The sequence below is a fragment of the Schistocerca nitens genome, chromosome 3 (genome assembly GCF_023898315.1).
Source record: "Schistocerca nitens isolate TAMUIC-IGC-003100 chromosome 3, iqSchNite1.1, whole genome shotgun sequence".
Taxonomy (NCBI): Eukaryota; Metazoa; Arthropoda; class Insecta; order Orthoptera; family Acrididae; genus Schistocerca; species Schistocerca nitens.
Genome location: NC_064616.1, coordinates 616,259,937 through 616,285,801, shown reverse-complemented (window position 1 = coordinate 616,285,801; position 25,865 = coordinate 616,259,937). Strand labels below are relative to the sequence as shown.

Below are 25,865 nucleotides of genomic sequence, written 5' to 3'. Positions count from 1 at the left end.
GATTTCTTCCAATAATTTCTGTATAATAATTCGCTCACCGACACCATTCAAGTGAATCCCAGGTGAAGTGTGAAACCTGCACCCAATGCTATTAATGTCAACAACACAGGCATTTTTAATGGTTTGCATATACTCAAAAAACACTCTATTGCATCATTAATCTCTTTGTTTACACAGGACCAATGTGACAAATCATAGTGGTATGGAATGTTCACGAAGAGAACATTTGTGTGTGACAAATGAGCCAGGTGCTTCTCTAATTCAGTGCAAGCCATGGAGGTTTCATTATTGTATACATAATTTGAGCTGCCAAACAGGACTACAAAATCATTTGAAGGCAACCTGATAATTTTGTCAGTGTGGACATTCTTGATTATCTCAGAGAGCGAGGCCCCATGCTTGATGAAACTAATAGATTGCACAGTTGTTTCTTCATTCACACATGAGGCAATTCCACATCTATGGCTATCAGCTAGGATGCAAGACTTCCCTAGGTGATTATGAATTTTTTCCTGTGACTTGGGAATATTTCAATGCAGTTTTTGAGAATTCTGGGGAACAGCAACAGCTGCATCACATATCTGTGAACTTTCAATAACATTTTCTGAAGCAATTTCATCTGTGTTTAGTTCATCTCTGCAGTTATCACATGTCCACTTTGTGAACTAATTTGTATCAGGTTCTATAATACTTGGAAAAAAGGTGCCTTGACCACTTCCATTGCAGGTGGAATGGCACTGCTGCAAGTGGAATTGGTACTAAATGCTCCAGAGGTAACTGCAATACTTGGTTCTATAGACGGAATTTACTAGGGAGCTGGCCAGTGACATCTGTGCCTGATTCTGCGTAGAGTCATCACAAATACTGGGTGACCAGATGCTGGAACATCATAAAAAAACTTCAGGATAGCTGGCCATAGATGAGCTATAGTGGCGAACAACAATTTCTGCTCCAACAGATTGTAGTTCCCTTTATACAATGCTATGTTAATTAAGTGGAATTCTCCTTTGGTTGGTTCTTACTTCTTCCAGGCTTCTACCGTTTTCAACAGTGCTAGATCTTCCCTCATTCAGCAGCAATGTCATTTAACGCAGCATTAACTGAGATTTCATCCATGCTGTTGTGTTCTACCAAAGAATTACTTTAAACACATTCAGAATCCTTGTGTTTGTGACCCCTTTCATCTAGTGCAAGATTTTGTCACCTTCTGTCATATTCAGATTTACAATGTGGCATAAGGTCAAAATATTCTGTATGTACAACTGTGTCATTTCCCCCTGACATTGGGCGCAGTCATTCACTCATATTTCTGCTAAGCAGACTTGTTGCTGATGGCCACTAAATGATTTCTTTAATTCAACCTACAATTTTTCCTCACTATTGAGCTTCTCTTCACTGTTGTCAAACCACTGGTGGGCAGTGCCGTCCAATTAAAAGTATACAGTTGCCAAAGACATCATGTCATCCCACCAATTGTATTTGGTGACTCGGTTGATCCCTTTCAGCCATTCCGTTGGGTCCTGGCCAGCATCTACAGAAAACGCTGATGGAAGCCTGATGTGCAACTGCCTTATTGCTGTCTCCTGAGTATACAGGAATAACGTGCTGCTTGTATTCTGGTTCCTGTCCATATAGGTGATGGTTTTACATTGCCTATTGGAGCCATGGTGATGTAGGTGTTTTGAAGTACCCGGCATCTCCAGCAAACAAAGTCGTACTGTAAGTGTAATCAAAATCAAATCCAAAGGCGGGGCTGTCAATGATGTGTAACACTTAGAACTGAAAGCACATTTATTACTGACACCAACATACAGCCATAACTGAACTGAACCCCTGGACATAGATAGCTATGTACACTGAATATTCCTGAATGTACAAACATAAAAACATAAGATATTTGAGAAACATTCCAGAAATGATAAGTACTAAATAACAATAAATTGCTAGTGATTGGGTTTGTACTGGCAGCCCACAAAGTGCCAACCACCGATGCTAACCAGTATGCCACAACGTGAGCACCATTGTTTCTGGCAATATTTTCGTTTTCCTCAGCTCAACATTTTTCACATGTGGAGGGATGCTGACTCACTTTTTAGACAGACAGATGGTAAAACATGAACAAAATAATGCAAAGGTGGTGAAGTATTGCCAAGGTACTGATATCAGCTGAAAGTGATTGTGTAGTGTGTAGAACATGTGCAGTTTGTCTCTCTCTCTCTCTATATACACCAGCACTTTCTCGTTTGGTGAGTTAAAGCATATTTGTTTTTTATATATATTTTTTCCACGTGGAATGTTTCCCACTATAATATTCATATCATTAATTTGAACCCAACAATTATGTTTGTTATTGTCACTGTTGCATTTCGAAATCTTTTCTGTCATCTTACTTTCTCTTTTTGTTTGTGCAAGTAGTTTCACTTTGTATTCACCTTCCTTTTTACCATAATCTACCATACAATTTTATCCTGCCTATATATACTCAATAATAAGTAACTTACTTCCAAACCATAACCAAAAAAAATTTTTACCGCTTTCAACACTACCACTGCTATAAAATCCACTGTTCCCAGTTTACAAACATTTCTTGTGTAGCCTCATGAATACTATTCCACAGCTTCAGTTCCTTTCACCTATTAAACAACCATTTCGGCAAGTTCTAACAACTTTCACTTTGTTTCCATTCCCGTTTTTCCCACATCACCGATCATTTTTAGCAGCGTCCCACAGGTTTTAAAGTTATTATTTCTTCATCAGACAATTGTTAGCCTCATTTTCATGATCTGCCACCACATAAACAGTCCTTTTTAATACATTTACACGCAGTTTTTTCGAAATTTTCCCGAATTTCTCCACCCTTTAATGTGGTTTGGATGTTAATACAACTACCTAACCTTTGTGCACATCGTTGTTTACCAACCTAAGTTCACCACGGGATCAACATAGCTCAGCTTTAACCAACACTTTTTCAACTTTTTTCACACCAGAACTCCAGTTGCTTTCTAGTTCACCTTTATCTCTCCCCATATATTTTTATTTTTATTTTCATTTTAGCCTCATGTTACACTTTCCACCTTCTGTATACCATGTCACCCTCACAACATCCCAACAATGACCCCATCAAGTTTTATTTACATTCCCTCTGCAAACATGCCTTCACTCTAACCAGGTTACGCTCCCATATTTTATTTACTCAGGCTTGCCTGACATGTGGCATTACCCCCAAAGGCCTCACACTTAAAGTTCCCATCTCTGGCTGTAACCCTTCTTCCCATCAGTCCCTATACCAATTCCAAACCGAACAATCCATAGCCCTCACCCTCCTAGTCCTTCACCTACACATCAACTCAGCCAATGAACACACCCGTCAACTCCTATCACTAATCAAAGTCCTCAATCTTTCCTCTCCTACATCCACACCGGCTGTTCAGAGCATCCTCCTACAGGCCAACCGCAAATTAGAACAGCATGCCACGCTCCACCTCAAAAAACTATCCAATCTCCTGGTTTCCCACCTCCAGAAAGGCAACTCACTCAACCTCCACAACCTTTCCAACAAACCTCAACCTCCTCTCATTGCGCACAGACCCAGTCTCTCCCATCTACTCAATCTCCCACTTCCAGCTCCACTCCCCCCAAAACCTCAAAATTCTAATCAACACAATCTGGAACCACAGCACCCTAATTCAGTAGTTAACCTTTCCTCCAAACCTCTCTCCCAATCCGAAACCTCTGTCCTATCCAAAGGGCGCACCCTCAGCCCTACTCCCAGATTCAACCAAACAGCCCTTGTCAAAGATATACTGTCCTACACTCGTAGTCTCTGCTGGAAATATCACTTTGCCATGAAGAAAAATAATCCTAATCCTACTCCTAATGAGCCAACTCCCCAAGACACTATCCAAATTGAACCCTGCCTGGAACAGTTCCGTCCTCGGTCACAGCGGGACCCACCTCCTCTTCCTCAAAATCACCCTCTCCAAACCTTCCAGGATTTTCTCACTTCCAGCCTTGCCTCTCAATCTTTCTTGAAAAACCTTAATCCTACTCCCAACATTACCACAGTTGAAGCCCAGGCTATCTGTGATCTGAAGGCTGACCGATCCATCGTCATTCTTCCGACTGACAAGGGTTCTACGACCGTGGTACTTGATCGTCGGGAGTATGTGGCTGAGGGACTGCATCAGCATCCAGACAACACCACATACAAAGTTTGCCAAGGTAATCCCATTCCTGATGTCCAGGCGAAGCTTCAAGGAATTCTCAGAACCTTAGGCCTTTCACCTGACTCCATCAACCTCCTGACCCCACCGACACCCCGCACGCCAACCTTCTACCTACTTCCTAAAATTCACAAACCCAAACATCCCGGACGCCCCATTTTAACTGGTTACCAAGCCCCCACAGAACGTATCTCTGCCTATGTAGATCAACACCTTCAACCCATTATATGCAGTCTCCCATCCTTCATCAAAGACACCAACCACTTTCTCGAATGCCTGGAATCCTTACCCAATCTGTTACCCCCAGAAACCATCCTTGTAAACATTGTTGCCACTTCCTTATACACAAATATCCTGCATGTCCAGGGCCTCGCTGCGATGGAGCACTTCCTTTCACGCCGATCACCTGCTACCCTACCTAAAACCTCTTTCCTCATTACCTTAGCCAGCTTCATCCTAACCCACAACTTCTTCACTTTTGAAGGCCAGACATACCAACAATTAAAGGGAACAGCCATGGGTACCAAGATGGCCCCCTCGTATGCTGACCTATTTATGGGTCACTTAGAGGAAGCCTTCTTGGTTACCCAAGCCTGCCAACCCAATGTTTGGTACAGATGTATTGATGACATCTTCATGATCTGGACTCACAGTGAAGGTGAACTCCAGAATTTTGTCTCCAACCTCAACTCCTTTGCTTCCATCAGATTCACCTGGTCCTACTCCAAATCCCATGCCACTTTTCTCGACGTTGACCTCCATCTGTCCAATGGGCAGCTTCACACATCCGTCCACATCAAACCCACTAAAAAGCAACAGCACCTCCATTATGACAGCTGCCACCCATTCCATATCAAACGGTCCCATCCCTACAGCTTAGGTATTCATGGGAAACGAATCTGCTCCAGTCCTGAATCCCTGAACCATTACACCAATAACCTGAAAACAGCTTTCGCATCCCGCAACTACCCTCCCGACCTGCTACAGAAGCAAATAGCTAGAGCCACTTCCTCAACCCCTCAAACCCAGAACCTCTCACAGAAGAACCCCAAAAGTGCCCCACTTGTGACAGGATACTTTCCGGGACTGGATCAGACTCTGAATGTGGCTCTCCAGCAGGGATACAACTTCCTCAAATCCTGCCCTGAAATGAGATCCATCGTTCATGAAATCCTCCCCACTCCATCAAATCAAATCAAATCAAATCAACCAAGAGTGTCTTCCTGCCATCCACCTAACCTTTGTAACCTCTTGGTTCGTCCCTATGAAATCCCCAAACCACCATCCCTACCCTCTGGCTCCTACCCTTGTAACTGCCCCCGGTGTAAAACCTGTCCCATGCACCCTCCTACCACCATCTACTCCAGTCCAGTAACCCGGAAGGTGTACACGATCAAAGGCAGAGCCATGTGTGAAAGCACCCATGTGATTTACCAACTGACACTGTGAAGCCTTCTATGTGGGAATGACCAGCAACAAACTGTCCATTCACATGAACGGACACAGGCAGACAGTGTTTGTTGGTAACGAGGATCACCCTGTGGTGGCTAAACATGCCTTGGTGCATGGCCAGCACATCTTGGCACAGTGTTACACCGTCTGGGTTATCTGGATAGTTCCCACTGACACCAACCTATCAGAACTCCGGAGATGGGAACTTGCCCTTCAATATATTCTCTCTTCCCATTACCCACCAGGCGTCAACCTCCGCTAATTTCAAGTTGCCACCCCTCGTACCTCACCTGTCATTCAACAACATCTTTGCCTCTGTACTCCCACCTCAACTGACAACCTTCCCAACCTCTTTGCATTTACATATGTCTGCCTGTGTCTGTATATATGCAGATGGATGTGTGTGTGTGAGCGAGTGTGGTGAGTCACCTACCATTACCGCTGGATATATTTTGTAAACCACATCAAATACTGACGAACCGATTCCACAGACCAAACGTGAGGAGAGGGGCTAGTGAAATTGTTTAATACAAGCCATACAAAAATGCACGTAAGTATATTTTTTAACACAAACCTACGTTTTTTTAAATGGAACCACGTTAGTTTTGTTAGCACATCTGAACATATAAACAAATACATAATCAGTGCCGTTTGTTGTATTGTAAAATGTTAATTACATCTGGAGATATTGTAACCTAAAGTTGACGCTTGAAACATTGTCCTCACTTCATTCCAGGGGCCCAAACAGCTGCAACATACATCGCGTTTCTACAGAATGATCTGCCAACATTGCTCGAAAATGTCCCACTGGAAACGGGTCGACGTATGTGGTATCAGCATGATGGTGCACCTGCACATTCCGCAATTAACACTAGGCTGACCCTTGACAGGACGTTCGACGGCGTTTCATAGGACATGGAGAACGCATAAATTGGCCAGCCCGTTCTCCTGACCTTAAACCTCTGGACTTCTTTCTGTGGGGTAGGTTAAAGCAGAATGTGAACCGTGATGTGCCTACTACCCCAGAGGATATGAAATAACGTATTGTGGCAGCCTGCGGCGACATTACACCAGATGTACTGCGGCGTGTACGACATTCATTACACCAGAGATTGCAATTGTGTGCAGCAAATGCTGGCCACCACATTGAACATCTATTGGCCTGACATGTCGGGACACACTCTATTCCACTCCGTAATTGAAAACAGAAACCACGTGTGTACGTGTACCTCACCCCTCATGGTAATGTACATGTGCATCAGTGAAAAAGACCAATAAAAAGGTGTTAGCATGTGGACGTAATGTGCTGTTCCAGTCTCTTCTGTACCTAAGGTCCATCACCATTCCCTTTGGATCCCTACGTAATTCGGTGCTCTCCGATACACATGATCGAACAGCAGAGGAGTGGTACTCAAGCGTCAACTTTAGGTTACAATATCTCCGGATGTAATTAACATTTTACAATGCAACAAACGGCAATGATTACGTATTTGTTTATACGTTCAGATGTGCTAACAAAACTAATGGGGTTCCATTTAAAAAAACGTAGGTTTGTGTTAAAAAACATACTTCCGTGCATTTTTTTATGGTTTGTATTAACCAATTACACTAGCCCCTCTCCTCACGTTCGGTCTGTGGAATCGATTCATCAATATTTGATGTGTTTTACAAAATATATCCAGCGGTAATGTTAGGTGACTCACCCTGTATATATAATAGAGGGAAACATTCCACATGGGAAAAATATATCTAAAAACAAAGATGATGTGACTTACCAAACGAAAGTGCTGGCAGGTTGATAGACACACAAACATACATACAAAATTCAAGCTTTCGCAACCAACGGTTGCTTTCGCAACCAACGGTTGCTTCATCAGGAAAGAGGGAAGGAGAGGGAAAGACGAAAGGATGTGGGTTTTAAGGGAGAGGGTAAGGAGTCATTCCAATCCCGGTAGCAGAAAGACTTACCTTAGGGGTAAAAAAGGACAGGTATACACTCACACTCACACACATATCCATCCGCACATACACAGACACAAGCAGACATTTGTAAAGGCAAAGAGTACATATTTCAGAATACACTATAATCACCAAAAACAACACTGTGTCGCTCATCTCTACAGTAGCTTGTTTTACTGCAGCATTATATATTGATTATATAGTGATGAGGAGTGAGAAGGCTGGTGATGAGCTCATGGATCCCCATTACACACACTGACATACGGTTGTCTTTTGAAAGATGTCTAGCCTCACACAGTCCTGCACCAAATGTTCACTGAAATTCAGTTAATTGAATGAACAGCACTTATCAACACTGTTGGGGTACGTCTACAGTGTTTACTAACTCAGTTCAGTGGTTAGAATAACAATGAGCTCTTTCGACAAATGAAAACTGTTTTCTTTTGCTGCTTGTTTAATTTACAAATGGAACAACAGTGGAGACAGACAACAACACATCTCACTTGCTTCTCAAGTACTTGGTTTCTTTTCATGTCCTTCAACACTTACAACTGCAGTATAGTTTTTGCACAAGTTATAGACCACTTACTGATTCCTTTATAATATCCCTGTTACCTCCAGATAGATTGTAGAGTTAGTAATGCCTTGCATGTTCATAAATTTCTCTGTAATCCAAACTGATCTTCCCTGAGGTCATTTCTACCAGTTTTTCCAGTCTTCTGCAAACAATTTATATCAGTATTTTGAAATAATGACTTCTTAAACTGATGGTTCAGTAATATTCACCGTTGTTTGCACTAGCTTTCTTTTTAAACTGAAATTATTACATTCATTTCAAAGACTAAGGGTATTTTAACTGTCTCATATATCTTGCTTACCAAGTGGAATGGTGGTATCACGGTATATTCTCCTAAGAATGTCAATAATTCTGAAAGGATGTCATCCACTGCATATACCTTGTTTTGCCTTCGACCTTTTGCTGCTCTGTCAGTGCTTTTCCAGTATCACATCTACCACATCATCTTGCTCAAAGATATGAATGGATAGATATTTACAATACTTTCGACTTAAATGGCAAACACAAAGCACTCATTAATAAAGTTACTTCCTCATCTGAAAATTGTTTTCCCCTGAAGGTAACGCAATCAAACAGAAGTCTAAAAATAAACCATGTATTGCACAAGGAATAAAGGTATCATGTGGGACAAAAAGGAAATAGTATCTACTATCTACAAAATACTCTGATGTTGGCATTGTAATTCATTACAAAGAGTATGGCAAAATACTGAAGCAAATAATCCAGAAATCTAAGCAGCTTTATTATGAGAAAAGGTAATTACATCAGGCAACAAAATAAAAACTATAGGGGATGTAGTGAAGACAGAGACAGGTGGGGGTCATAAAGGGAGAGGAACAGATAGCTCTAAAGATAAATGAGACACTGGTAACAAGGGCATGTAGTATTGCAAACCTCTTAAACAAGTACTTTGTTTCTGTTACTGACAGCTTGGGATTATCAGGTTCAGTAAACAATGCAATGGAATATCTGAGACCAGTCTCTAAAAATAACTTCAGTAAAATGGAATTGACACTCAAAATGGTTCAAATGGCTCTGAGCACTATGGGACTCAACTGCTGAGGTCATTAGTCCCCTAGAACTTAGAACTAGTTAAACCTAACTAACCTAAGGACATCACAAACATCCATGCCCGAGGCAGGATTCGAACCTGCGACCGTAGCGGTCTTGCGGTTCCAGACTGCAGCGCCTTTAACCGCACGGCCACTTCGGCCGGCGATTGACACTCACTTCTCCCAAAGAAGTAGCAGCATCCATCATGTTGTTGTTGTGGTCTTCAGTCCTGAGACTGGTTTGATGCAGCTCTCCATGCTACTCTATCCTGTGCAAGCTTCTTCATCTCTCAGTACCTACTGCAACCTACATCCATCTGAATCTGCTTAGTGTATTCATCTCTTGGTCTCCCTCTATGATTTTTACCCTCCATGCTGCCCTCCAATACTAAATTGGTTATCCCTTGATGCCTCAGAACATGTCCTACCAACCGAGCCCGTCTTCTAGTCAAGTTGTTCCACAAACTATTCAATACCTCCTCATTAGTTATGTGATCTAGCCATCTAATCTTCAGCATTCTTCTGTAGCACCACATTTCAAAAGCTTCCATTCTCTTCTTGTCCAAACTATTTATCATCCATGTTTCACTTCCATACATGGCTACACTCCATACAAATACTTTCAGAAATGACTTCCTGACACTTAAATCTATACTCAATGTTAACAAATTTCTCTTCTTCAGAAACGCTTTCCTTGCCATTGCCAGTCTACATTTTATATCTTCTCTACTTCGACCATCGTCAGTTATTTTGCTCCCCAAATAGTAAAACTACTTTACTACTTTAAGTGTCTCATTTCCTAATCTAATTCCCTCAGCATCACCTGACTTAATTCGACTACATTCCATTATCCTCGTTTTGCTTTTGTTGATGTTCATCTTATATCCTTCTTTCAAGACACTGTCCATTCCATTCAACTGCTCTTCCAAGTCCTTTGCTGTCTCTGACAGAATTACAATGTCATCAGCGAACCTCAAAGTTTTTATTTCTTCTCCATGGATTTTAATTCCTACTCTGAATTTTTCTTTTGTTTCCTTTACTGTTTGTTCAATATACAGATGGAATAATATCGGGGAAAGGCTAAAACCCTGTCTCACTCCCTTCCCAACCACTGCTTCCCTTTCATGCCCCTCGACTCTTATAACTGCCATCTGGTTTCTGTACAAATTGTAAATAGCCTTTTTCTCCCTGTATTTTACCCCTGCCACCTTCAGAATTTGAAAGAGAGTATTCCAGTCAACATTGTCAAAAGCTTTCTCTAAGTCTACAAATGCTAGAAACATAGGTCTGCCTTTCCTTAATCTATTTTCTAAGATAAGTCATAGGGTCAGTATTGCCTCACGTGTTCGAACATCCATCATAAAACACTTAAAATCAAAGTATTCTAGAGGTTATGATAACATATCACCAACTTTAATCAAAGAATGTTCATGAGAGTTGAGTTCTGTCTTGAGCAGAACATTTCCAGATTGACTAAATTTAGTGTAAGTTAAGCCTCTTTACAAGAACAACTCAATGGAATATCTGAGACCAGTCTCTAAAAATAAAGAGATACCATCAAATTATCAACCAATTTCACTTTTGCTGGCTTTTTCAGAAATATCTGAAAGGGTTGTGTTCAAGCGTCTCCTTAAGCATTTGGCTGCAAATAATATATTGTCCAAATCACAGTCGGGTTCCTTAAGGGTTCTGATATAGAGAAGGCAATTTACATGTGCAGTGATAATGTGCTTAATTCAGTAGATGACGAATGAAAGGCTACTGGAACTTTGTGTGACCTGTCAAAAGCCTTTGAGGTGTCAATCACAGCATTGTCTTAAGTACATTAGAATATGATGGTGTGACTGGGAGTGCTGCAAAATGGTTCGAGCAGGAAAGAAAGGGTATCATAGTGAAATATCTATCTTTGCCTGATTGGAAATTGATTACATGTGGTTTTCCTCAAGGTTCCATCTTGGGTCCATCGCTTCTTCTTAAAAAGTTAATGACCTCCCATTTGTTACATTGCGGATTCTAAGTTTGTTTTATGTGCAGAAGATACAAACATTGCAATAATAAGCAATTCAAGTACAGATTTAGAAGTGGCTGGCAGTCAAATTTTCACTGACATTAATAAATGATTTAAAGCTAATTCACTGTCATTAAACTTTGAAAAGACCCACTATATGCAGTTCAGAACCTGTAAGAGATTTCCTTCCAGCAAGTGCATAACTTACGACAACATGCAGACAGAAGACGTTGATAGTGCTAAATTTCTGGGATTATGGTTCAATAATAAATTCAGCTGGGAAGGGCATACCACAGAATTGCTGAAGTGACTGAACAAGTCTGTATTTGCAATGTGAATGATGTCACACATAGGAGATATGAATATAAAAAAATCTTGCATATGTTGCTTATTTACATTCTGTTATGTCACATGGGAACATATTCTGGGGTAACTCATCAAACTGAGCAGAAGTTTTAGAGAATAAAAGCATGTAATAAGAGTCATTTGTGCTGTAAATTCTAGAACATTGTGTGAAAACCTGTTCAAGGAACTGGGTATTATAACCACTGCTTCTCAGTATATTTATTCCTTAGTGAAATTTGTTGCAAATAATATGTATCCATTTCTAACCAATAGCTACTTACATAGTCTCAATACTAGGAATAAGAACAATTTACATAAAGACCTAAAATCACTTATGTTGCTCCAAAAATTGTTCCAGTATGTAGGGACACACATTTTCAATAAATTGCCAGTAACCATTAAAGCACAGTTTAAGCAGAGTTGAAAGACTTTTTATGGGCAACTCTTTCTACACTATAGATTAATAGGGGCTGTTAGACCCACTTAAGTAAAAATGTCTGCTTAAGTTCAGTTTTGACAGCACTTTGTCACAACAGTCAAGATTAGGTATTTTATTTATGATAAATTTATTGTAGATGTTAGCAGTTCCAGTTTATTGTAATGTATTCACATATTCTGACAATCTCCTGACAAATGATCAGGGAAGAGAGTGTTATATTCAAATGTTCCTGTTTTTTATGTTATACATTCTGACATATTCCACACCCACTTGAATCATCTCATTTTTGGGGCTATGGAATGAAACCTGAATCTAATGTAATCTCTAATCTAATCTTCATCCAGACCATCTCCCCTTTTCATAATAGTGTCTTCAAGTTAGTTTCCTTTGTTTAGCTCTTCTGTATTTCCTTTTGCATATTCAGCCTTTCCTTCTTTGCTTAGTACTGGCTTACATCTGAAGTGTTAATATTCACAGAGGTGCTTCAATTACCTCCAGAATTCACTTTAATTTCCATACTGATTTCATCTTTATTTTTCATAGGCATGCATGCTTTAACAGCTTTGCATTTCTTCTTTAGCCATTCCTCTTTTGCCATTTTCAACTTTCTGGCATTCTCAGTTTTTAAACATCTGTATTCCCATTTGCTAGTTTCATTTTTATATTCTCTCCTTTTGTCAGTTAATTTCAATATTGTGTATGTTATCCAAGCATTTCTCCTGGGCCTTTGTCTTTTTGCCTATTTGAAAATCCACTGCATTCAGTATTCTATCTTTCAAAACTACACATTCTACTTTTATTGTATTTGCTTCCCCTGTTTCAGTTAATCATAGCCTAATACCCCCTTTGAAACTCTCAACAACTTCTGGTTCTTTTAACTTATCCAGATAGTTTCAGTCTGCAGGTTATAACAAATAAATTATGATCAGAGTCCCCACCTGCCCTTGGGAATGTTTTAAAGTTTAAAATTTGGTTTCAAAATCTCTGTCCCACCATTATACAGTCCACCTGAAACCTTCAGGCATTTGTTCAAATATACAGCCTACTTTCATGATTCTTAAACCAAGCGTTAGTAATGATTAAGTTATGCTCTGTGCCAAATTCTATCAGGTGGCTTCTTGCTTCATTCTTTTCCCCCAGCTCATATTTTCCTACTATTTTTCCTTCATTTCCTTTCCTACTACCAAATTCCAGTCCTTCATAACAATTACATTTTCTCCTCCATTAATTATTTAAATATGAGTGCTATTTGGAGTCTAAGGAATGATCTGTCGTGAAATGGAAACCACAGTGAAACTCTGATGAAGCTTTGCTCAGATGTGTTGGGCAGTGTCTCTAGTATGCCCCTAGATAGTGTCACATTACTCATCTCAGTTCTGACCACACAGTGAGTACATAAAGGTGCCTAGAAAATAGTGTCTCCCATCAAGTATGGGTGACTGCCGTGGGATTTCACCTAATTTCATGCAACCCCATACAAGGCAACTCCATAAATTTCATTCTTCATGACAGTTCTCAGTCACACACTGCAGGACAAGGAGGATGCTCCTGCAGCATTTTCAATGGGAACTGTTTGATCACCTACCATAAAGCCAGGACTTGCTCCCTCTGGTTTTCATCTCTGCTCATATGAACTGCTGGCTATGAAGACAACATTTTGGCACAGACAATAAGCTGCAGTCCAGCACAGAAAATCATTGGAAAGCACAGGAGGCTACCTACTGTAACAAGGGTATTGAAAAGTTGGTACAGCACCATGACAGATGTCTAAGTCAGCGCAGTGACTATGTAGAGAAGTAGCTGGAAGGTGTAGCAAACTGTTGCAAATAAAACATTTTGATTCTCAACATGGTTTCCATTTTGTGACTGATCATTCCTTAATTTCCAAATAGCCCTTATAATTTCTTGTAACTCATCATACATTCTTTCAGTCGCTTCACCTGCAGAATTAGTAGGCATATAAACTTGTGCTACTGTGCTTGGTATCGGCTTTGTCTCTATCTTCGCAGCAATAATGTACCCACTCTGTTGTTAATATACTGAGCAACAACAGAGTATCAAATTTTGGCATCAGTGTGTGGGATGTGAAATGATATAACCTACAAGGCTCATGATCTCTGGAACACTGAATAGTGAAAGATACATTCAGAATTTCATCCAACCTATCTTGCTGCCATTAGTTAGTTAGTTTATTCATCAGCTGATCAATTATCCAATGACAGTTGACATGTCATATTAATACAAAGAAATGAACAACTAAGAAGTTAATTAATTCATGCATACAGTGACATTTTTAAAGTCAGGTTTATATGACAAAAGGTTTAGATTTTGTTTACAATGCTTCTCTATTTACACACATACTTATAAAAAAATTAAGCAATAGTCTCAAGAAATGCTGGTACATTGTTTCTCCATGCTGCTTCATTGCTCACCACACACACACACACACACACACACACACACACACACACACACAGATATATTTTCCTGACATGCCATATATATATATATATATATATATATATATATATATATATATATATATATATATATATATATATATATATCTGGCATGTCAGGAAAACAAAAGTATTGCCATGAACTATGGCATACACAAATTGCCATAGTGGTTACCATCAGTGGTTGGCATGTTGCAGGTTGCCAGTTCAAACCTGACCACTTGCAGTTATTTGTTGTTTAGTATTTATCATTTCTGGAATGTTTCTCAGTTGTCTTATGTTTGTATATTTGGGAATATTCATGTTTATATGAATAGCTGTACTCTACATCCAGGAGTTCAATTCAGTTCTGGCTGTTTGTTGGTATCAGTAATAAAAGTGGTTTCAGTTCTGAGTGTTATACTTCATTGTTGGCCGTGCCTTTGGATTTGCTCTTGACTGTAGTTAGAATGTGGCATTGTTTGGCAAAGATGCCAGGTTCTTCAAAACACCTACATCACCATGGCTCCAATTATGCAAGGTAAATGCCGTCACCTATATGGACAGGAACAAGAATACAAGCACTACATCGTTCCTAAGACCCATATACTCAGGAGAGAGTTGGATTCCCAAAACAGCAGATAGTCAGATACAACATTGATTGATTGATTTTTATTGTTGTAGAGACCTCAGAGATCATCTGAGGCATTACAAAAGTCAATATTACACAGTATAAATGTTGCACAAATAATTACAAAAGCAAGAAAAATATTACACCATATAAATATTACACAAATAATGATGGTACCTTCACACAAATACAAAACAGAGAAACTTCTGGTAAAAATTGATATTGCATAGTAAATTTAGCCAATTACAGACTTACTCATATATAGAATCATATAAAAACTGATCACGAAGTGTAGTTATACCATATTCTTTGCCTCCCTTAAAAATTCATCAGTTTCATAAATGCTGAGCTCAAGAAGAAATTCTTTTACTTTTTTTTTTTTTTTGAATTGTTGAATTGGAAGATCCCTGATATGTGATAAAATAGCGGAATAGATTCGATTGAGTCACCAAATACATGTTGAGCAGGTTGAATGCTGTGCATGTTCCTTCTTTTCCTCTTTGCTGAATTTTGGCCTCACATTATTGTTTCTCCTCTCTTTGAACACTAGCTCTTTTCAAGAAATTTATGTTATCTTGCAATGACTGTAAATCCTGTGAAGCCAGTCAGGCCATTTAGTGACCCAGATTTGTGATCAATCTATTTGTAGACTGCCACAACTTTTCATGGAACTCTTGGACAGTCTGTTTAAAATGGTCTTTTAGCATTGGGGCACGAGTTATTTCTTGCAATTACCTAGTTAGGTGCTCATGTGGGAGATGAAAGATGAGCTTTTGCACTCTACCTCGATGGACTTGAAGTAGACATATGTGTGTGTCTGATGTATTTTCCCTCACTATGGGCACATTTACTTGGCTACCATTGTTTGGATATAGCATGAATTCATAATGCCCAAGGCCAATCGCATTGTTCTGCCTAACAACACACAGTAGATGTCATCCACTATTATTAGTCACCCTCAAATGCCATTCTGAGTTATTGGCATTGAAGTCTCCTACAACAAAAGTTTGCTGCTAACAGACATCAATGCTGCCACATCAGCTGGATCTAAAAGACCTCTTGGTGGCCAATGTGCTGCTAGAAAGGTGACTGTGCCTGGTCATGTTTTTACTGTGACTTCAGTGACCTCAGTTGTAGCAAGTAGCAGCAGCTGGACTTCCTTTATAGTTAACAAAACACTATAGGTTTGTTGTCTAGAAATGGACAACAGGCCCTCAACTGTACTGCTGTACTACACAATACTATTTTTGTTAACAACTTATAATCAATTATTACAGTGGTTTTGTTTTTACACGATATCTCTACTTTACATGACCCACCTCTTGTCAAACCCCTGAAGGGGGCCAGTACCCATCCGTAACTACATGGAAATGGTTGGGGTTCTACCACCTAGCGGAAACTGCTGCCTCATTGAACAAGTAAGATTTACTCACTCAATTAATCACAAGGAAATATAAATACTAAACTACAGTTACCACTACCAAGAGCACCTTTACAAATAATACTTCATCTGTATTTTCAGAAGGTTAGGAAGAGGCAAACCATCCACTTGATCACAATTCCTTAGACCTCACCATATCCCTAGATTTAGCTAGGTGGAGAAGTCTACCAGCACTAACTTCCTTTGCCTCTATACCCTTCCTAGTCCCAATCAATTTAACATCCAGTCCAGAGGAGAATGGCCTGAGCCATAGGCTTGCTGAGTCCCCTCTGGCAGAAAACATAATTAGGATAGGGTCTCAACTGTTTGCTGCCTGTGTGCTTCTCAGCACACATGGCTTTTATCTCCTATCTTTCGCCACACTGCAGCATTTGCCTTTGATACAATATGATGTTTGTGGGCAGTTTTAATGTATACGGCAGTACCTTCACCAGAAGTAGGCCTCACTTGTACAAATACACCAAGCTTGAGGTGAGAGTTCAGTAACATGCTCCTGTGACCATCTTTCCTCTTACAAGCATAATTTGTTAGCACTACCATTGCTGTCAAGAAAACATTCAGCATCACCTTTCCTGATGATGATTGGGTCTTCCTGATTTTTGGCTGTGGCGAATCTACATGTTTCCACTGCTTGCTTTGCTCCTTTGTCTCAGGGTCATAATTATACACCCAGCAATCATCCATTGTGATTAGATGGTAGTAATGTTATTTGGTCTGATACAGCTGCAACATTGCTGGTTAACTTTGCAGGACTTCTTGAATAGATGGATAGTCGTGAAAAGTAATTGGCGGTAACCTTCTTCATGTTCAAAATGCCATGCAAAGGTGCTGAAAACTGATCTGTGACTTATTTTCACTTTTTCCACTATCACCATAATTATGGTACGCTGCTGTTTGAGCACTGGATCCTCCACACCTCTTGTGAGGAGGATCACACAGAGTTGATCCACCACTTCCTTCTTCATCAATCACATTGTAAGCATCTGTGCCACCTAACCAGTGTGTCATATAATAGTGCTGTATTGCCATAGATTTCCATTAAATCAGTATGGATTGTTACAGTGTTCTTCTCCTTCAAATGCAGAAAATGAATTACCACAGGATACTCCACTTTATCAATGGGCTGCATCAATTTGTTTTGGCTCCTCTAGTGGCATGCTATGGCACAGTGATTTGAGTGTGTATCAGGACTGTAGACATGTAACTACAAACAAATAAACAGATTTTGTGAGGAGTGTCCAGACCCACTGCTGCATGATGTTAATTTTTATTTCCTTCACTTTCACTACAGATCTGTTTTAGGTAAATTGCCATCATCAAGTGATCTGCGATACAATGTGGGTGATATTATTTTCATTATACATTTTTATGTTATATTAGAACATTGTTCATGGTTTCCTACTTATGTGTCTAGATGGACTGAGATACATATGACATTGTTGGCAACTGTATTTTGACTGTCATTTTATAATTCCTGAATTAAGGTAGTAATTTGTTATGACAGTAATTGGACAATTCTGCAGATATGATATATGCTTACAAAGTATAAGCACTGTTATACAGATGACATACATGTTATTTGGTTGTGCATATAACTATAGTCGCCATACGTTCATAGGAGTCCATGTTTATTGTGACTTAGATGCTATTAATTTAGGGGTTTTTATTTGATATGTATGCTTTTGTTAACCTATATTTCTGATATTTTTTGTAAACTGTGACTTTCTCATATGTATTGTATTGATGCTCTGACATGGAATAGGCATAAACATTGTTCAGTAACTTTATTTTCTAAAGGTGATAACTGAATCTGTATGACTGCATCCCATGAAGTCTGATGACATGAATATAATGATACCAGTAGAAAGTATCCCCTCCAGTATACAGTCAATAAAGACCTTCTCATATAAAATCTAGGTGTGAGGCAAATAGATTAATAATAAACATACAGAAATCTAAGCATGGTCTTCCACACAAGAAAGAATGTTACCCCTTGTTACGCAGATACACAATTTGGTAGAGACAGCATTGTTATAGTCTTCCTGTGGTTATTTTGTTTGCTATTCATGGGTGAAATCTAGCCAGATACCTGATATTTCAACATTCACCATTGTAACAAATTTGTTGGTTAAATACACTCATGCAAAACCTAGTAGTACAAGAATGTTGATCTTGGTAATTGTATCTGTACCATAAAATTTAGTTCACTTAACTTGTGTCTCATAGAATCTTGTAGATCATCTCCATGTGGTATATTGGCTATGTTTTTTCTGAGAGTATGTTAATTCATGCTTGACTGCAAAAAGGTGATGGTTTTACATTCCTGTATGATGCTAATTACACAAAAAATAGTTACAGATGTGAATTGCATTTTTAAACTTCATTACTATCAGCTAGTTGGTATAAGTGCATTCATTAATAACAACACAAATTAACAAAGAGCTTGATGCATCTGCCTTTCATGTTAACAAGCAAAAGAAAGGGCCATGTGACTCTGCGCCCAGATATGCAAGTCCAAAGAGGATAATGCAATAGATTATCGAAACTGCAGTTACAAAAGTTTTCAAACTGAAAGCAAATGTCGTGTGACGAGGGCCTCCCGTCGGGTAGACCGTTCGCCTGGTGCAAGTCTTTCGATTTGACGCCACTTCGGCGACTTGCACGCCGATGGGGATGAAATGATGATGATTAGGACAACACAACACCCAGTCCCTGAGCGGAGAAAATCTCCGACCCAGCCAGGAATCGAACCCGGGCCCTTTGGATTGACAGTCGGTCGCGCTGACCACTCAACTACCGGGGGCGGACAGTTTTCAAACTATATTTTGTATTCTGTTCTTTATGTCATTTCTTCATATTTTAAAGTGAAATAAACAACATTATTGATAGTGATCACTGATATAGTCAACATATATAAGACTTAAATTAACAAAAAAACCTTAATTAACATTTTAATTAAAGCTGTTTTACTGTTTTTATATTGACAGGATAGTTTATTAGGGTTTAACTGTGATGAAAAAACAAAGAATTAATATATTTCCAGAAAAATGTCTTCTGTACTGTGAAGTACTTAAAATATCACAAGGTGGGCTACTTTGAATATCATGTGCTATTATATGTAACCAAATGAGCTCTACTGATCAGGTCTATTACAGTAGGACAACAAATTCAATGGACTGTTCATCAGTAATACACTTAAGTGGAAAACACATACATAGGTATTATCAAAAGAGCTTAGCAAAATTTGTTTCCTCCCAAGATCCATAAGAGATATTACCAACACAGATATACTGAAACTTGTCACCATCCATGTCTTAAGATTATCGTGAGCTATGCCGATTGTTGCGCAAAAGACTTATAAAATTTTCACGTCACAGAAATAAGTTATGAGGAAAATAGCATCCAAGAAGAAATCCAAACGCTTTATACCATTATTCCAGTTATTTCAAATCCTGCCACTACCACACATTTATATACTAGAGTTAATATAGTTTACAGTGTAGCATTTAGAATCCTCACAAAAATCTATATCATTACCTTCATGACACTAGAAACCAAATGCAATTGCAAATTACAACACTCAACCTCATTCAAATTGGGTCACATTGTATTGCGAATACATAGAAAGAAGGATCCTTTATTGTATGATTATATGATAGTGGAACAAACACTGGTAGCAGTTACTTCTGTAAAATATCTGGGAGAATGCCTATGGAACGATTTGAAGTGGAATGATCATATAAAATTAATTGTTGGTAAGGCAGGTGCCAGGTTGAGATTCATTGGAAGAGTCCTTAGAAAATGTAGTCCATCAACAAAGGAGGTGGCTTACAAAACACTCTTTTGACATATTGCTCATCAGTGTGGGATCTGTACCAGGTCGGGTTGACAGAGGAGATAGAGAAGATCCAAAGAAGAGTGGCACATTGCATCACAGGGTTATTTGGTAAGCGTGATAGTGTTACGGAGGTGTTTAGCAAACTCAAGTGGCAGACTCTGCAAGAGAGGTGCTCTGCATTGCGGTGTAGCTTGCTGTCTAGGTTTCAAGAGGGTGCGTTTCTGGATGAGGTATCGAATATATTGTTTCCCCCTACTTATACCTCCCGAGGAGATCACAAATGTAAAATTAGAGAGATTCGAGTGCACATGGAGGCTTTCCAGCAGTTGTTCTTCCCGTGAACCATACACGACTGGAACAGGAAAGGGAGGCAATGACAGTGGCACGTAAAGTGCCCTCCACCGCACACCGTTGGGTGGCTTGCAGAGTATAAATGTAGATGTAGATGTAGAATAAAAATTTATTTATCTCTCAGCAGACATCAAGTCAGCCAAATGTTAATGCAAAATATGTCTGTAATAAAGTCACTGTTTACATTCTGTTACTGAATTTCTGGAAACAGAATAGTAATTTTTCAAATATTTAAAATTTTTCTCAATATGTATTCCAAGTTCTTTCCTAATCACACAACTGTGATCTTTCATATCTTTTTTTAATCATCATTCTTCTGACAGCTTTTGATGTGGCCCTCCATAAAGTCCTCTCTTGCACTAATCTCTTCATTGCAAAGTAGCACTTGCACATTATGTCCTCAATTATTTGTTGGAGGTATTCCAGTGTCCATATCTTCCCCTAATGTTTTTAGCCTCTACAGCTCCCTCTAGTATCATAGAAGTTATTTGTTGCTGTCTTAACATATATCCTATCTTCCCGTCCCTTCTTCTTGTCAGTGTTTTCCATATGTTCCTTTCTCCACTTATTCTTCACAGATCCTCCTCCTCCATTATCTTATGAGTCCACCTAACTTCAGCATATTTCTATAGCACCACATCACAAATTCTTTGATTCACTTCTTTTTCTGTTTTCTCACTGTCATACTGTGCTCCAAATGCGGAGTCTCCACAAATTTCTTCCTTAAACATGTCTGATACTAATAGATTTCTTTTGGTATAGAAAGTCCTCTTTGCCTAAGGTAGTCTTCTAACTTTATTGACAACCTCATTTCTGCTACTCTCAATCATTTTCTTCTGTCTCATATTTACCCTCAGTCTGTAGTGTACTCATTAGACCATTCATGCCACTCCACAGGTCATGTAGATCTTCTTCACTTTCACTGAGAACAGGAATTTCATCAGCGAATCTTGTCACTGATATCCTTTCATCCTGAATTTTAACCCCCCCCCCCCCCCCCGCCACCCCTTAACCCTTCTTTTATCGCCATCATTGCTTATTCAGTGTATAATCTGAATGGCAGAGGTGAAAGACTTAATCCCGTATTACACCCCCTTTTTAATCCAAACACTTCATTCTTGGTCTCCCGTTCTTATTTTGTTCTTGTACATATTGTGTATTATCCATGTTTCCCTGTAGCTTATACTTATATTTCTCAGAGTTTTGAAGATTTTGCACCATTTTACAATGCTGAATGCCTTTTCTACAGCAACAAATTCTATTAATGTGTCTTGATTTTTCTTTAAGTCTTGCACCCATTATCACATGCAACATCAGAACTACCTCCCTGGTGCCTCTAGCTTTCCTAAAGCCAAACTGCCATCTAAGAAATCCTCTATTTCCTTTTCCATTCTTCTGTATATTATTCTTGTCAGCAACTTGGATGCATAAGCTGTCAAGCTGATTGTGCAATACTTCTCACACTTATGTGACCTTGCTAGCTTTGGGATTGTGTGGATGATATTTTCCTACAGATCTAAGGGTATGTCTGCAGCCTCATAAATTCTACAGACCACCTTCAGTTTGGATGCCACTTCCATCAATGATTTTAGAAATTATGAAGGAGTGTTATTTATGTCTTCTGCCTTGTTTAAAACCTGACTCTAATAGTTTCCCCCATTTCTTCTTCTATCATGTCATCAGCCAAGTCCTCCCCACCACAGAGGCCTTTAATCCACTCTTTCCTATTATCCTCTCTCTTCTCTGTGATTAACAGTGGAAGTCCAAATGCACTCTTAACATTTCCACCAGTGCTTTTAATTTCATTAGAGATTTTTTTTTTTACTTTTCTGTATGCTGAACCAGTCCTTCTAACAACCATTTCTTTTTTGATTTCATCCTATTTTTCCTGTATCTATTTCCCCTTAGTTTCCCTGCACTTCTTATTTATTTCATTTTTAATCACCTTACATTGCTGTAGTCCTGTCTTCCCCTGAATATTTTTGTACTTCCTCCTTTCATTGATCAGCCGGTGTATTTCTTCTGTTGCTCAAGGTTTCTTCACTGTTACCTGCCATGTACCTATATACATCTGACCAACTTCTATTATTGCCCTTTACATATATGTCCATCCATATTCATCTAAAGTTGGATTATTACTTGTTATTAAAACTGATACATTGTCAGTAATATTTTTCCTGTATAGTTCCATTTGTTATTATGATCAGAAAATTTGGTTGTTTCATGTTTTATGTTTCACTGGAGCGTATGCAATATACTGATACAGCAAATGTTGCTTGTATAAATATTAATTGTATGAATAACTCTACTAGTTGGATCCATGAGCAAAATAAAAAAGTGAAATGAAATATACAATAACATTTGCAAGAAATAAAATTAAGATCTACAGCTTAAATGTGTCTTAGAAATTTACTATTGGAACATTGTTTTTTATATTATTAAAGAATGACTTGAAGCCAGTATGTTTGGTATTTTCTAACACGTTGTTGTTAAATTACTTCTGGAATACTTCACTGTAGTGTCGTACCTTCACACTCTGTAATACTTAGTTATAGTGTGATTGTACTCAGCCATTTTTAGCTCATTTTATTTGCAGGTGGATCAGGAAAGGAGATGATTAGTAATGGTACAAGGTACCTTCTGCTATGCACCATATGACTTGCAGAGTATTTATGTTGATATAATTAAAATGATAATAGCTGTCCCCTCTACTTTGCAATCATCCATTCAACTAAAACTACCTAAATTTTAATAAAACAAATCATAGTTATTCTCTCTCAGCACAGGTTAGCATAGCTCATAAAAGAACTTTATAAAATTGTATTTCATGACTGTTAAAATTGCAATGTTCACCCATTCTTCCATAAATCATCCAACATCACTTCATTATATTCATATATCCCATGTCATACATACAAAATTTATAGAAATGTGATCTAAAGGACAAATAAAAATGAAATGAAATTTTCTTCGATTAGTCTGTCATTGTCCTTGACAGACTTGCCATTTGTTAGAAAACAGTACTATGGTTTAAATACCTTCTTGGGATAAATCCCTCTGAATGGGCTGTGTTTGTGAGAAGGCGTGATGATACTCCACTCCTGTTCCTTTGTGACGATATCCACCAATAAAAGGCTTTCTAGTGCATCTATTTTCAATTTCTACAATAACATCTCTGTACTCTTGCTCACCTGCAAGAAGAAAGAAAGCAATTAAGCTAAATATTTGACATAAAACTTTTTTTTATATTTGAAGCTCTTAGCTTGGGAAAAAAATGTGTTTCTGGTTCATATGACTGGTGTCATGCTTATTGGTCGGTATTTTGTTGATTCCTGCATCAAAATTGTGCTCTCCAAACCTGTATTTACAATCTTAAGATACCATCCAGCTTATAGCATGTACCACTATCACTTTTCTTCACTTACGTTCAGTTTGCAAATGATGCATGGGAGAATTACTCTTATTTAGGTTTTACAAACTAAAATTTCATTGATTTCACCAACATGGCAATTTCATGTCATACATGTGGAAGAAAGCAGTGTATATCACTAGATAAAACTGAATGCTCCCTGCTGTTATTGGCCTGGTGTCTGGCTATTTCCCTTTGTTGTTGTTGTTGTTTTGTGTGTGTGTGTGTGTGTGTGTGTGTGTGTGTGTGTGTGTGTGTGTGTGTTTCATATGTATAAACAATGATTCATGAATTTCACTGTTGAAATCATGAAATAACTTGCCCTTATCTTTTACTTCACAACGCAACAATTACACATTAAAATTAGCATTTATCTTATGACAATATTATGAGAAGGATAGATTGCTAATCATCATATAGTGGAGATGTTGGTTTCAGCAGCCAGAGACAGTGGTCATGTGAGTGTGGGTTATGTGTGTTATATGCTTCAGAAGAAGGCCTCTTAGTTGAAAACATACTTGTTTAGCAGTCTTTTTGTTGTGCCTGTCTGTGACTCAACATGTCCACTATATGGTGAGTTGCGATCTATCCTTTTATAATATTGTGTGTTACAGAGATGGGTCAGGAACTCAAATGGGAATCCCTGGAGGGAAGGCAACATTCTTTTTGAGAAACACTACTGAAAAAATTTAGAGAACTGGCATTTGAAACTGACTGCCGAAAGGTTCTACTGCTGCCAACATACATTGCAGGTAAGGACCATAAAGAAAAGATACAAGAAATTAGGGCTCACATGGAGGCATTTTGACAGTTGTTTTTCTCTCATTCTATTTGCGAGTGGAACAGTAAAGGAAATGACAAGCAGTGGTGCAGGGTAACCTCTCCCATGCAATGTACTGTGGCTTGCAGAACATTTATGTAGATGTAGATGTATTGTCATTATTTCACTCTGGATTTTCCATTGTTTGAATATTTGTTTTATAAATTTTTGTGAAGTTAATATCCTCTAGTGTGAACTGCATACATTTTAGAATTACTAAAATAATTGATAATAATTAACTACAGTGTGTTAACTGATGTATTAATGCGCTACAATGCCAAATTATTTTATCTGTGTATATATCATGTTCCGCGGGACCACATAAGCTGAAACCACTTGGTCAGCAAATCAGTCAGTAGATAGTTTATAGAATGCTGATTAGAAAATTAATGAACAAAAGAATTAAAGAATTAATAAAACAAAAAATTGTGAAAGACTATATGAATTAATAACAAATTACAGAGAAAAGTTCTGAACTCCACAAGGATATCATTTGATGTGGATTTGAGTACTAAGGTTTATAACTAAATTTTTTAATTCTACTGGAAGCCTATCAAAAATTAAATGTGCCTGGTGCATACATTGCTATACAATGATTACAAAAGTGGTATCCAAGCCCATATTGTTTTTATGTCTAGTGTGTACTGAAAGGGTTAACAATTTCTTCTGAATGAGTTAATAGTGTCAACAATAAATCTTATGATGGAATATGTGCCTTATGTACAGGACTGGCAGAGTTAGAGTTCCAAGACACCTGTAAAATGACCTACATGAAGTTTACAAATGGACACCACAGATCATTCTGACTGCCCTTTTCTGGGCTAAGTATATTCTTGGTGAGTGCACCCAAAATATAACAGAATATGAGTTAATAGAGTGACA

The 25,865-nt window shown here is 38.5% G+C and overlaps 1 protein-coding gene across 1 annotated transcript in view; it reads right to left on the bottom strand.

The window, feature by feature from the left end:
- Positions 1-25,865, bottom strand: part of LOC126249362 (IQ and ubiquitin-like domain-containing protein) — a 222,711-nt gene that overhangs the window by 158,161 nt on the left and 38,685 nt on the right. The window contains exon 4 of the mRNA XM_049951015.1: positions 23,793-23,945. Coding sequence (XP_049806972.1) covers positions 23,793-23,945 — 153 coding nt within the window. The remainder of the gene's footprint in view (positions 1-23,792; positions 23,946-25,865) is intronic.